Below are 14,232 nucleotides of genomic sequence, written 5' to 3'. Positions count from 1 at the left end.
ATAAATTTTATTTTCCACATAGCTTTTCAATAGCAATTGTCATATTTAGGAGCCCTTTATGTATCTTTATGTAAGCGATAACATAACAGTTTGGTCAAACACGATTTAAATTTTTGGCGAATTTTTTTATTACGAATTCTAATTTCCGTGCCCTAATTCCCATAACAAATTTACCTAAAACAGCTGATTAAGTGGCACGGGAATTAGAAAGTATTACATATATTGTCAACAAATCTTTTATTGGGGGCACTGTAAGTTAATTGGCAATGTTTACGTCATATTATTATTACTTATATATATTGGCATTGAATATATATTATATGTAATAATAATACGACGTATATCTTTCTATTTTACATTTAAGGAAATCTTAAAGAATGCACAAAAATCTGTGAATAGTTTTTTAGTATAAGTACTATAGTACTTACATACAGGATCGACCCGAATAACCCGGGCAATTTTAATACGTAAGGTAAGGTGGGGTAAGACGACACCGGGGTAAGACTATCACTTGTATGGAATCCTTGTACTGTTAGTCTTGCCCCACCTTACCTTATTCATTGATCATATTATAACATTAAAATATTATATAAACATAAAACTATTTCTGGAATTATTACATATTATAATACCTGTACCTAAGGTTACATGAAACAAAATGAATCACATTTGCAATGTTTTGTTTTTGTAAATTTGACAGCTGACAGCGTATGCCGTATAAAGTTTAAATATCTGGGAGACCGAGCTTTGCTTGGAAAACATATAGGTACCTACCTACCTAAAAACTCAAAAATGCGCGTTTTTCCAGAGATAACACCTACCTAGATAGATTTTTCACCCCAGAAAACCCTCATATATGATAAAATTTCATCGAAATCGTTAGAGCCGTTTCCGAGATCCCCGAAATATATACAAGAATTGCTCGTTTAATAGATTAGTTGTTATAAATTAGCTTTTCTAATACAAGAAAAATTAAATATATCCTATTCTTACTATATTATAAATGCGAAAGTATCTCTGTCTGTCTGTCTGTTATCTCGTCACGCTTAAACCGCTGAACCAATATCATGTTGATGATATTTGGCATGGAGATAGTTTGAGGCCCGGGGAAGGACAAAGGATCTGGGGACACGGCAGTGCCGCCGCCAAGTCGAACAAAACAAAGTGGCACGGTCAAAATAACATTTAATTTGAACATGTAATCTAAGAATTAATGCACTTTAAAATCCCTTAGTTTTGTCACTGACACAATCACTCACGATCATCATTATTCTAAGGTACTTCTAGCATACCCACAAGCTCCAAATTTGAAACGTAATTAGGTTTAAGCTTTTTAAGCCAATAAAAATCTAATAATACTGCAATATTAGTCACGTTCTAAAGATCTAATAACTGCATAAATAAGTTTGTATGCGATAACAAATTTACCTTTTAGTTCTTACAATTAGTAGGGAAAGTAAAGGTACACTACGATGTACGATGTGAGTATGAATAAAGATGTATATAGTTATGATATGTGTATACATAGTATCAGTATGGTATGGGTATGATTACCTGAAAAGAAGGACAGCCTACAAAAAGAGATGGGATCCTATCAAAAACATTACATGTAAAAAGATGCAAGTCCCGCAACGCAGTTCTTCTACTACAAAAAAAGTTTTGAGATGTAATGTGAAACCAAGTCGGTTATTTTAGACAATGCCAGGGGGGTATTAAAACCGTAATACTATTAGATACCTTATTAGGGTTCCGTAGCCAAATGGCAAAAAACGGAACCCTTATGGATTCGTCATGTCTGTCTGTCTGTGATAGTCTTACCCCGGTGATAGTCTTACCCCACCTTACCTCATATGTGGTTAAACAATTGTTTGTGTTATGAATTTATGAAGGCAGCATATTCGATTTCTTCAGATTAACTTACACAATAACTTCTTCTCTCTGTGCCCCTATTTATTTCTTAGTATCATTTCCTATACGCCCATAAAGCAGATCATACACCTTGTACCTATCTACATGCAGATACATAATGACACTTTTTAATGAATAGTTTTGTATGTAAGGCGGACATGTTTACGCAACTACTCAAAGTATTGTTTTGAAATATATATATTTTACTAAGAAAGAGAGATTAGTTTCCATTAAAATCAAGGAAACTATTAGTCAAATACGTAGTTTTTAGTGTATCATACTTTCGTAGATTTGTCGTCCGAAACTAAAATTAAAGTAGATAAATATGTTCGATGCCGCTTCAGTATGGTTGAAGTATATTATTGTAGATTAAAATATACATAAATAATAGTTTAAACTACCAAAATAAGCTAAGAAAACAATTCCTGTGCCATGTTCTAATTTCCGTGCTAGTAAAATCTAATTCCCATGGACACACTAATTCCCGTGCCCTGACCAAAATTTTAAATTGAAATAACTTTTATAGTTTTATGAATATTTTTACCCCATAAGAAAATTAATGTTTATTATATTTTTTATCAAATTATCAGCATATTTTTTTTTGTGTAATGTTGGTATTTCAAAATTCCATGGGAATTAGACAAAAATGCTCGTTTGGTGAAATTGACCCAGGGTGGGCGATCTTTAAGGTCATATCAAAATAAGATCAATACGGAAACAATTTGTAAAATCAGAATCGGGCTCCTAATGCTCTAAGGTTGGAAGGTCACATGGCAATGGTTTTGGTAAAAACTTATGTTTGCGCCAATTCTTGGGATAACATTTGGATAAGATAGCCATGCCTTGGCTTTTGTTATTTCTTCGTTTATGGATAACAGCTCTTTCAATTTCTGTCTCCTCATTCTCATCGAAAAAGCACAATATAACCATAATTATATCAAATATCTGTTACACCAGGTTGTATTTTCATCTCTTCTTGATTATTTCATTGAAGAAAAATTAATCTAGTTGAACCCGTTCAAACCCGAGTGTATTTTCATCATTTAGGTAACTTCTTGTATAGGTCTAGAATGTCTAGATATGAAATTAATTAATTAGAATATCCGATTAATACTAGCACTAAAATTTAATTAAAATTCCAAAACTACAATAATTTAGACCTAATAAATTACAATGCAACAAAATAACACGTTTCTTCACCGACAGATCTGACAAATCTTTCAAACAACCAAACCATGAAACCTCAGACTAATAAGATAAAGTATAGCCAGTCAAACAACTTTATCAGTATGTCAAACACGTTTTAAAAAACATTTCTGACAAAGATAGAGTCTGTTCGAAAAGAGAAGAGTCGTGGAATACATTCATTCCATGCATTCCACGACTCTTCTCTTTCTGCACATACTCTATTTTGATGGATAGTATGCCTAGTATGGTTTATAATATTCTTTGGTTTATACACACTACGTTTGTAAAATGTCATTCAATAGAACTTGCTAACTATGTAAACAAACCGCCATACTAAAATTGACACTAAATGCCAATTTACTAGTAAATTTTGTTTACATAGTTAGCAAGTTCTATTGAATGACACTTTATGAAGAAGTAGTCTACTTTCCTCTTAAAGTCGTTTACACCAAACAGTCTATCACCGTTAATAAATTTCCTACTTTCTGGTACGCAAAGTTTCAAAGTTCACTGCTGATAGACGTTAATTAATCAATCGGTCGACTGTGGCTGCAACTGACCCTGTTTAATTTAAACTGTACGTACATGTATTCCTAAAAGTGACTCTAAATGCTTTTAAACAAGTCTCAAAATCAAATGGCTACTAAATCAATCACAATTCGCAATCACTTATAGTGTGTTACCACTTACCAATATCAAAAGTCAATAGACTAGATGTTATCAATCCATTGGTGTATATTTGTACGTAAACATTAGTATCAATCTGGTATCAATACATTTAGATATAGTTTGTCAAAGGACTGTCTCATTTCAAACATAGACAGAGAGATCTTTGTCTTACACTAGTACTAGCACCCGAAAGAAAGGCATGAGTACCTATAGTATAGTTTTTAGGGTTCCGTAGCCAAATGGCAAAAAACGGAACCCTTATAGATTCGTCATGTCTGTCTGTCTGTCTGTCTGTCTGTCTGTCCGTCTGTCCGTCTGTCTGTCCGTCCGTATGTCACAGCCACTTTTCTCCGAAACTATAAGAACTATACTGTTGAAACTTGGTAAGTAGATGTATTCTGTGAACCGCATTAAGATTTTCACACAAAAATAGAAAAAAAGCAATAAATTTTTGGGGTTCCCCATACTTCGAACTGAAACTCAAAAATTTTTTTTTCATCAAACCCATACGTGTGGGGTATCTATGGATAGGTCTTCAAAAATGATATTGAGGTTTCTAATATCATTTTTTTCTAAACTGAATAGTTTGCGCGAGAGACACTTCCAAAGTGGTAAAATGTGTGTCCCCCCCCCTGTAACTTCTAAAATAAGAGAATGATAATACTAAAAAAAAAATATGATGTACATTACCATGTAAACTTCCACCGAAAATTGTTTTGAACGAGATCTAGTAAGTAGTTTTTTTTTATACGTCATAAATCGCCTAAATACGGAACCCTTCATGGGCGAGTCCGACTCGCACTTGGCCGCTTTTTTTTTGTTCTTATTTACTGACAAATTGGTTTGACCAACTATATTTATCCTTTGAGTAGTTTAAAGCCCTTTTATTTAGCGAATTTTCTCAAGTAATAAATAAAAGTAAAAATAAATTAATCCAATGCTTTTATTAAATGGCTGCCAAATAAAATACATGTACAAAGTAAAACGGCCAAATATGAATTAAAAGTCACCACTGCCACTCTTCCGTGTAATCTTGGTCGACCGGGAAATGTCTCCTGAAAACGAAATAGGAACATTATAAAATGACTCCTAAAATCATGATTAATAATGAGGTTGAAACTTCTCACGCACCCTTCATTTTCAACCCAAATTTTTCAGCAGATTTATACATAGGTTTTAGTATCGAATAATAGTCAGTACAACTCTACTACCTTCCGCCTACCTTAAAAGCTCTATCGAATAGGGGTTACCTATTGCTGACAATGTTTCCCCCTTTTTAGGGTTCCGTAGCCAAATGGCAAAAAACGGAACCCTTATAGATTCGTCATGTCTGTCTGTCTGTCCGTCTGTCTGTCCGTCCGTATGTCACATCCACTTTTCTCCGAAACTATAAGAACTATACTGTTGAAACTTGGTAAGTAGATGTATTCTGTGAACCGCATTAAGATTTTCACACAAAAATAGAAAAAAAACAATAACTTTTTGGGGTTCCCCATACTTCGAACTGAAACTCAAAAATTTTTTTTCATCAAACCCATACGTGTGGGGTATCTATGGATAGGTCTTCAAAAATGATATTGAGGTTTCTAATATCATTTTTTTCTAAACTGAATAGTTTGCGCGGGAGACACTTCCAAAGTGGTAAAATGTGTGTCCCCCCCCCCTGTAACTTCTAAAATAAGAGAATGATAAAACTAAAAAAAATATACGATGTACACTACCATGTAAACTTCCACCGAAAATTGGTTTGAACGAGATCTAGTAAGTAGTTTTTTTTTAATACGTCATAAATCGCCTAAATACGGAACCCTTCATGGGCGAGTCCGACTCGCACTTGGCCGCTTTTTTTTTTGACGTAGTGGGAATGCATTTACGCACGGTGTGTGGGTCTCGCCGCTCCTTATCCCTCTCTGGGTGAGAGGGGGGAGGATTTGGCCCTACCCACTAAACCCACTCCGGCGTTTCACCCTCTGCCGTTCGTGAGGGCGCACTGAGATCGATGTCATTCCACCACGGTGACAATGTTTCCCTACTACTCACATTTAGAGCCAACTTGTTTGACTCTCATTTGAGCCGTGCGGTTTTTTGAAACTTCCGAACACTGACTGAACTGACAAGTGCAAAGCCAAGATTGTCAGTAGAAAAAGGCGTGATCGATGCTTCGTGCCTACATTTCATACCTCGTATACTACAACTCAGCCAGCCAGCTCCATTGCGCACCATGTAATCGCATTTTCAAAACCAAGTTTGGCTTCGCAAGTCATATCAGAGCATTCCATGTTCCTGATTAAGAACAGTTGGAGGAGTCGCCTTCGTCGGACACGGCGAGGAGGACTATACATTTTTCAAAGCCGCCTTTTTGTACAGTCAGCAGCACAAGTTACTCAGCGGGCGAGGTGTTCAAAATGATCTTGACGCGACTTTATTGTTAAGAGAATAAGAGCGTGTCAAGGTAATTTTGAACCAGGGATGTTGCGGATGCAGATTTTTTGCCATCCGCGGATGCGGATGCGGATGTCAAGATTAGGTACTTAGAAAACGTCAAATATTTCATTTTTAGTATTTTTATATTAAAAAAAACGAAACGTTTAGTATTTGAGCAAGAATGTAGGTGCGTTATATTTTTAATAAACAGTACTTGGTCAACTTTTCTGGATCTAGACATTCTAGACGATTTCGTTATAGCTGTACTTAATGACGAAATTACCTAGCACTTACGCCGCCGCTAAGGCGTTCCTGTACCGACTTGTTCGACATCCGCATCCGCATAAGCTCCGCATCGATTTTATGCGGATGCGGATGCAGATGCGGATGTTGAAAATAATGCGGAAGTTCCGCGGTTGCGGATGCGGATGCGGATGTTCGCAACATCCCTGTTTTGTACACCTCGCCCGCTTAGCAACTTCTGCTGCTGACTGTACTGACAAAGCTGGATCGCCAGAGTATACCTCCTCGCGGGCGGCGTGCAGGGGGAGCCGCGCGCCGGCGCCGGCGGGGTGCGGCAGCCGGGCTGCCGGCGCGCCACCTCGCTCAGCAGCGATAGGCAGGAGCGGGACAGACGCTGGTTGAAGTTCTGGAAATAATAAGATCATAAACATGCTTTTAGTCAGGCAAGCATCCCGAGCAAACTATACACGGCAACAAAAAGCAAAGGCAAATGTCGTGTACAGGGACCTAAAGAACCTGGCCAAGGACCGCGAAAGCTGGCGCATACTCCACCAACAAGAGCCATGCTCTTAAATTATGATGATGATGCATCGCGATGTGAACAAATTTGTTTTTTTTTTATGATAAACTGATCGGCGATTGGCTCTAGACACACCTGATGGAAAGTGAAGACAGAGCCTAAGATGGAGCTCACCGGTTCAGTAATAGCCTATTCACTCTAGCTTTAAAGAGACCGAGGTCATATTTCTCAGGGAATACGGATGACGGGAGCGCATTCCATTCCTTAGCCGTCCTTACCAAAAAAGACGAGGCAAATCGTTTTGTGCGGACAAATGGGATGTTAACCACGAACGGGTGCATTCGCTCCCCGCGCCTGGACGTCCGATGGAAAGGGGAAGGTGGAATCAGGTCATGCAGCTCTTGTGCGCATTCTCCAGAATGTATCCGATAGAACACCGATAGACATGCGACTCGTCGGCGATGATCGAGGCTCTGTAACTTTGATTTGACAGCTGGGTCATCGCCTAAAAGTCTATGAGCCCGGCGCTCTATTGAGTCCAGGGCCGCCAGCTGATACTTGGCGGAACCGTCCCAAAGGTGGCAGCAGTATTCCATGCACGAGCGGACCTGTGTTTGATATAGGGAGAGAAGCTGATTCGGCGTGAAGTACCGCCTCACCTTAAATAGGACACCAAGTTTCTTGGCAGCAGTTTTAGCCCTGGACTCAATAGTCGACCCGAAGTTTAGGTTGGGTTTTAGACTTTTTACTGTAGGTTTTATTACTGTAGGTACGGTACACGCTGTACTTTAAAATCATACTACGCACCTACGCACGCTACTCTTGGGTTCGTAGCATTGGGGTTGAGCCTTTAAAATAGTCCTCACCCACTTTGCTTGTAATGTAATTATAAGAAAGTATTATAATCGTATGTAAGGTCTACCTATTCAAAAGGGTCAAGATTACTCAAGATATATTTTTAATTTTTATCAAGCAGAAACGTCTGCGAACGATGCTATTAAGATTTTATTTGAAAAATCGTGATTTCTTTGTTTTTCTTCTGAAATATGTTTTTGTAGCTGTATGTGTACTCGTAAGCTTAGAATAAATTTAAAAGTGGAAAAATTACTGTCTTGGGTGTGACTTTGGGAACCACTGTTTTAAGTAATCAAAAGGACTGCAGTAAAGACTAATAACCGGCAGACAGGATCCCTTCATTTCCCGCAGATCGATCTTACGGAACACCTCACAGAGCAGCAGCTCGTGCAAGCTCGGCGTGCGCGGACCGAAGATCAGCTCGATCATCTCCACTATCTGCGGAATTATAAAATAATTCAAAGAGTATATTCAGGTATTTTGAAGCATGAAAAATTAAAACTCCCTTCCGATTATTTCACAATCACAGAGGAGTTTATGTTTAAGTACCTAACACAATTTTTTCATATGGTTACGTACCTACGTACAAAAAATCTGCGTACTTTTAGGTTAGATATAGGTACTTTCATACTTTAGAGCAGCGGTTCTCAATCTTTTTTTTTGAAGGAACCCTTTTGGAAAGCGAAATACTTGATGGAACCCTACAATACGGTGGCGGCATAGTAAAATGTTTCGAGGCGACTAAAGCATAGTGTTCTAAATTCTTGCGGAACCCCTGCAGGGGTGTCGCGGAACCCTAGGGTTCCGCGGAACACAATGCAAATAGAAGAACTGTTTTCGAACATTCTCGAACAGTACTCTCATATTAAATTTTATTTACGAAACGTTTTCGATAAGTTTACATGAGGATAGTTCGGCATCAAGTCCGGCAGCAGCGATAGATCCAGGTCGGCGCCCGCGCACATCTCGTACAGCACGCGGCCGAAGCTAAGGGCCTCGACGTGTTCTGCCGTCGCTGGGATCCGTCGGGGGGAGGCGCCGATCAAGGTGTTCTCTAGGGCGCATATCCTGGGAAGTTACGTTTACATTATCGGGTATAATTTTTAAAAAAAGTTAGCTTACTTAACACTTGGATTTTGCTCGTGGAAAAAATATCACATCTGATGCCATAGCCTATGGACACAGGAGTATACACATACAGGCCATCGCCTGTATACTTCTTTGCCACTGACGTGGTATAAACGCATTAAGGAATTTGAATCCTAGAGGCGTATAATCAACGCCAAAAGTAAATATGTAGTAGGTAATGTAGGTATATGTAGAAATGATCATCTGGCTTTTCATGCGCATCTATCGTTGCGATAAAAAAAAATCATTCCTTATGCTCTACTTAGTGGCGTGACTTGGATACTGGAGTATCCACAAAGGTGGACCTTTTCCCATTTCAATTAGTATTGTTAAAGCCCCACGTTGGGCGCCACTTATTATCTTATTTCTTTAATCATCCTGCTATCCTTGTAACTCACCTTGCCACGCCATTTTGAACCATCACGTTCCCGGAGTGCAGGTGTCGGAAGGGCGGGAATCCCTTCTCCCTGAGGAAGGTGAGGCCCTCGAGCATCTGCCGGCCGAAGCGGGCCACCTGCCAGGCCGGGAGGCCAGTGCCGCCCGAGTCGTACTTGCGGCTGTAATCCTCGTTCCATGTGCTCTACAATTTTGACACAAATTAAGAAGAAGAAAAATTAAGATGGTGGGAGATTACTATATCAGGTCAGGTGGTGTCATACATACATCATACATCATTTGGAGAATTTCTGGAGGGAATGCTAGACAAGATGCTAATCGCTAACGCTCCGTAGCGAACGAAACGCAACTTCACTGTCACACTAATATGGAAGAGTGATAGAGTGACATAACGATTCGATGGCGAAGCGCAAGCGATTGTCACCATGGCTAGGCCAGGTCTAAGACTGCCAAATCTGAACCTGAGTTCCAGAAATTTCCAACAAACGACGTGAACCATTGGCTAATGGCGCCGAAATATTCTCTGTGATGACATGACAACTGGATACAAAGTGTTCGTGAGCCACACTCACGCTCACTCGAAAGTATTATGTGCTTCCTAACCTTGTAAATGAGGTCCTTTAGGCTGCCTCGCGCATTAAAAGGCATGACTGTCAGTGCGTGTCCACTCCAGGCCTCCAAGTCCAAGACCGGGTAGATGTACGGGTGGTGGACAGAACGGAATAGCTCTACGATGAGCGCTCGGGAGCGCTCGCTGAACTCGATAGGACATTTACTGGGTAGGGGCATCTGGTAAAAACAAAAAAGGTGTCAGAAACTAAACCACGTACGGTCGCCATCAGATATATCGGAGCGGCCAAGGTGTTCACAATATGTGAACACGCACGCCCTGACAATAAAGGCCCGATAGGTATATCTGATGGCGACTGTGCAAGGAAAATGCAGGCAACCTCACTGCTATGAACGCCATATAAGGAATTTTGACATTTATTTGTAGCGGCTTCACATTTCTTCGTTGCTAATTCACAGCAGACTCGACCGAGATGGCACGCCACGATCTTTTTATATGGCTCTAATAAGATTGCATCAGATATTTGGTGATTTTGTATATCGATGTAAGCCGTGAGACAAAATCTCTCCCTTATTCTTTTCAGGAAATCCTCCATACACATGTCCACTTTTTTGTCTGTAAATCTTGCAGTATAAAAGGACCCTTACCAAAGAAAGAAGGCGGTCGGTTTTGATGGAGTTGTCGTGAACTGCGAACCAGTACTTGTTGGGCCGCGAGCCGATCATACTCAGCTGCGATATTAAGTCATACCTGAAAAATAGACAATTTGGTCCACCGATGGACAGTTAACAGTGTGGGCGACGGTACAAGCAGCTTTAGGGTTCATCTACGCTAAGTTTGCAGATTTGGCAGGAACTCCCTTTACCCTTCCCTGCCTTTACTCTTCGCCCCTTGGAGTGCAAACGTTATATTCCTCAGACTTTGACGTCGATATCGAGATTACGACTTACGACACATCCCAACACGGGTATTGCAAAGTCGAATCTCTGAATTGTCCGTAGGCTAATTGTCCATTTGTATGAACTTGAACGACCGTCAACAAAACATGTGACCTTAGATGGACTTAGTATATCATGTAGGTATGGTCGCCATCAGGTACGTCGGAGCGGTCAAGGTGTTCACAAATCCCTCAACAAAGCATATCAAGACGTTAAATTGTTTAGATGCTTATGAGCACCTTAGCTGCTCATATTTACTTACCGTGAAGTCTGTGATAAATATTCCGAGCAAATTATGAATGCTGCCGAATTCTCCATGGACTTTTCTCCGACTCTGAAAATCAATAAAAATTATAAACAAGCAAAGGCAAAGTTGTACCTACAGGAATTTTCTATACTATCTCAAACTAACTGTTTATATAGTCATCTAGTCTAAAGGGGCTCTACGGGTGGTATTCCACCTATCCAATTTCTAGGTCCAATGTGTATTTTGCGTCTCACATTTTGCTTAATGAGAGAGTGAGACGCAATGACATTGGCCAAGAAATCGGAAATTGGAATACCATCCTAAGGGATTTTTTCTGATGAACTTATACCATAGCAAACTTACTTAGGGGAGGAAGGGGGTTCTGAAGTGGAGGGCGAAGATTTCCCGGAGCCAGAACCAATGATGGACTTGTTGAACAACAGCTTGGCCAGCGAGTCGATCTTCTGAGCCACCAGCGGTGCCTTCTCCGAGTTCTCCTCTGTACACGGAACACTTGTTTAGCAATTAATCGTAAGTAGGTACCTCGTGAATCATGTGAGTTGAACCGTAAAATTTTATAAAGCCGGCAATGTTTTGTGGTTTACGATGTCTAACACACAGGCGTATTCTGAATTTAATAACACTCATCATCATCTTCTTTGCGTTATCCCGGCATTTTATCACGTCTCATGGGAGCCTGGGGTCCGCCTGGCAACTAATCCTAAGAATTAGCGTAGGCAATATTGGGATTGGTCTGGTTTCCTCACGATGTTTTCCTTCACCGAAGAGCGACTGCTAAATATCAAATGATATTTCATACATAAGTTAGAAAAACTCATTGGTACAAGCCGGGGTTTGAACCCAATTTGAACCCGCGACCTCCGGATTGAAAGTCTCACGCTCTTACCGCTAGGCCACCAGCCACCAGCGCTCTATTTTAAAATCAGAATACGCCTGTGATTCACTTTAGTTTGCGATATTAATTAACAGGGCCGTACCCTCGCTTTCATCTTTGTCCGTGGACACGGATCGGATCCGGAACGCGTCTCTCCTGTTGGCGGCGGCTATGGACTCCGGGTTCAGTTCGGCTGCTGACTGCGCTCTCCTGCACGCTCCGCGACGCTTCTTCTTCCTACAGTAATTGTCCAGTAAAAATAAACCATTCATAAAATAAGGTGCAAGATGAACTATTTTATTGAGCTCTACTACGTGCTCAGCATGTACCTATAACAGAACAGCATTTGTATCATTAGCATGCAATTTGACAATATCATTCGTAAACATAATAAATAGTGTAGGACCTAAAATGGTTCCTTGTGGTAACACCTCTTATAAATAGGCTAAGTGCCACTTGCACCATTTCACTCACTCGGGGTTAACCGGTTAAACCTGGAGTTACGATGGTTACCAGTACAATTCGATACTGTGTTAATGGTTTAACCGCTTAACCCCGGGTTAGTGGGATGGTGCAAGTGGCCCTAAGGCTAGTAAAAAAACCTCACCTGTAAGTTGATCTCGGTCGCTCCTGACAGAACCGGTCGTGTCCCGTATATTCCGGCTCCTTCTGATCCCGCTCGCCATTATTAGCCTGCTGCATGTGCTTGTACAAGTTGAACATGTTGAACTTGCGATGGAGATACTGCTTAAGGTTGTCAAACTTGAATTTCATTAAAACTTGAACAATAAACACGTCACATTTCGAAGGTATAAATAAATTTTAAAAACGCTGAAAAATAATAACAGCCCTTAAATCAGACGGTTCGTAAAAGCAAAGAAAATTATTTTCTAGTATTAAGTTTGGTCCCTCAATTAAAATAAGAAAAAGATGAAATTAACTATTTATTTGCCCGAAAATAAACAATATCTATTTGAAAACTCGCGCAGGCGAAAAATTCCGAAATGGAATCAAGTTGAGAATGGTTCAAATGTGGAATCTAGAGTGTGGCAAGAGTTTTAAGCTACGACCGTTGATCACACTATGCTGCTAAGTGAAACACAATATGATCCACCTCGGATTTACATCAAATTACACCCTGAATGTTAACTTTGCATAGGTACTGATTTCAAGGAAAAATAAAACCTTACCAAGCGGATATGATAATAAACATACCTAATCTTTTTTTAACCACAACAAACAATTACATAATCAAACATTAAACCACACCGTAGTCAACGAACCGTCTAAGTTAAACGGTAGAATTTATATAATATGTAAAACGCGTATTCTGTACATCAGTCGACCACTGAAGTGTGTCAGCGGGATCGTGGCTAATTGAAACCGTACAAGCGAGGCTTTGGCCGACCTATTGAACATCTACGTAGTAATAACCGAGGAATTAATGTACGAATGCTAGAAAGTGCTGTGTAATAATCATAAACTCCAGCTATCCGCCATTTTCCATCAATAACACGCACACGCTTTCAAACTACTCACTGGTTTTGAACTGGTTTCGATATGACCTAAAAGATCACTCACGTAGATTGGTGCATGCGAAATGAAGTGAAAGTCGTGCGAGATGTCAAGGTCGTATTAGAACCATGTTAAAAACCATAACGAACTGTTCATTTAGAATCGGCGTCCCTGTCAAGCTACGGTCGGTCGTAGCGCACATCGTAACCGATAACAGATTTTCCGATATGTAGCGGAAATGCTTCGTAGAGGTAGAACAATTGCTACATGCGAACTTTAACAAGCTACGGGCTACGCCGTAGCGGTACGCACGAAGCTTATCAGAGCTACAGCCAAGTAAAAAGAGGCGGAGAATAAGGAAGGAATGGTCCTTTCTATTTCCATTCTTCTTTTGTATGTACCAAACACTCACTTACCTCAATGAATTTGACTTGAATTATATGTTTTAGTCACAATCACGCCGACAAAGAGGTAAAAATTGAGGACCTTCACTACTTAATTATTTATACCTAAGTTAGACTAAAAATTATATAATTATTAAATATCTGTGGGGACAATATCTCTATGATCAAAGATTATTGTTACCTAAGTAAATATTGTTGTTTAATTACTATCTATAAAAAACGCTTTTAGTTGTACGCAGTATTTACTAATTCCACGTAAATAGCTATTCGATGCTATTTGATGTACTTGTACCCGCGAGTACCTAATCCGATTCTCTAAATACCTACCCAC

At 39.8% G+C, this 14,232-nt stretch overlaps 2 protein-coding genes across 2 annotated transcripts in view; one reads left to right on the top strand and one right to left on the bottom strand.

Moving 5' to 3' along the window:
- Positions 1-14,232, top strand: part of LOC134653924 (glutathione S-transferase 2-like) — a 124,381-nt gene that overhangs the window by 27,950 nt on the left and 82,199 nt on the right. The window lies entirely within an intron of this gene.
- On the bottom strand, positions 4,772-12,846 carry LOC134654300 (slowpoke-binding protein). The gene is made up of 11 exons (XM_063509766.1): positions 12,590-12,846; positions 12,086-12,219; positions 11,451-11,586; positions 11,103-11,174; positions 10,550-10,652; positions 9,935-10,120; positions 9,334-9,515; positions 8,710-8,875; positions 8,129-8,245; positions 6,714-6,838; positions 4,772-4,820 (listed from the first exon to the last, which is right to left on the bottom strand). Exons 1-11 carry the CDS (start codon positions 12,754-12,756, stop codon positions 4,772-4,774), a joined length of 1,437 nt encoding a protein of 478 aa, XP_063365836.1. The 5' UTR covers positions 12,757-12,846.

This window comes from Cydia amplana, chromosome 14, assembly GCF_948474715.1.
Source record: "Cydia amplana chromosome 14, ilCydAmpl1.1, whole genome shotgun sequence".
Taxonomy (NCBI): domain Eukaryota; kingdom Metazoa; phylum Arthropoda; class Insecta; order Lepidoptera; family Tortricidae; genus Cydia; species Cydia amplana.
This window is presented reverse-complemented; position numbering and strand designations above follow the sequence as displayed.

Coding starts and splice junctions, on each gene's coding strand:
- LOC134654300 (XM_063509766.1), bottom strand. CDS start 12,756: ATGAAATTCAAGTTTGACAACCTTAAGCAGTATCTCCATCGCAAGTTC. Junction 10,121..10,549: donor CCGACCGCCTTCTTTCTTTG/GTAAGGGTCCTT, acceptor TGTTTTTACCAG/ATGCCCCTACCCAGTAAATG. Junction 9,516..9,934: donor TAAAGGACCTCATTTACAAG/GTTAGGAAGCAC, acceptor TCAAAATTGTAG/AGCACATGGAACGAGGATTA.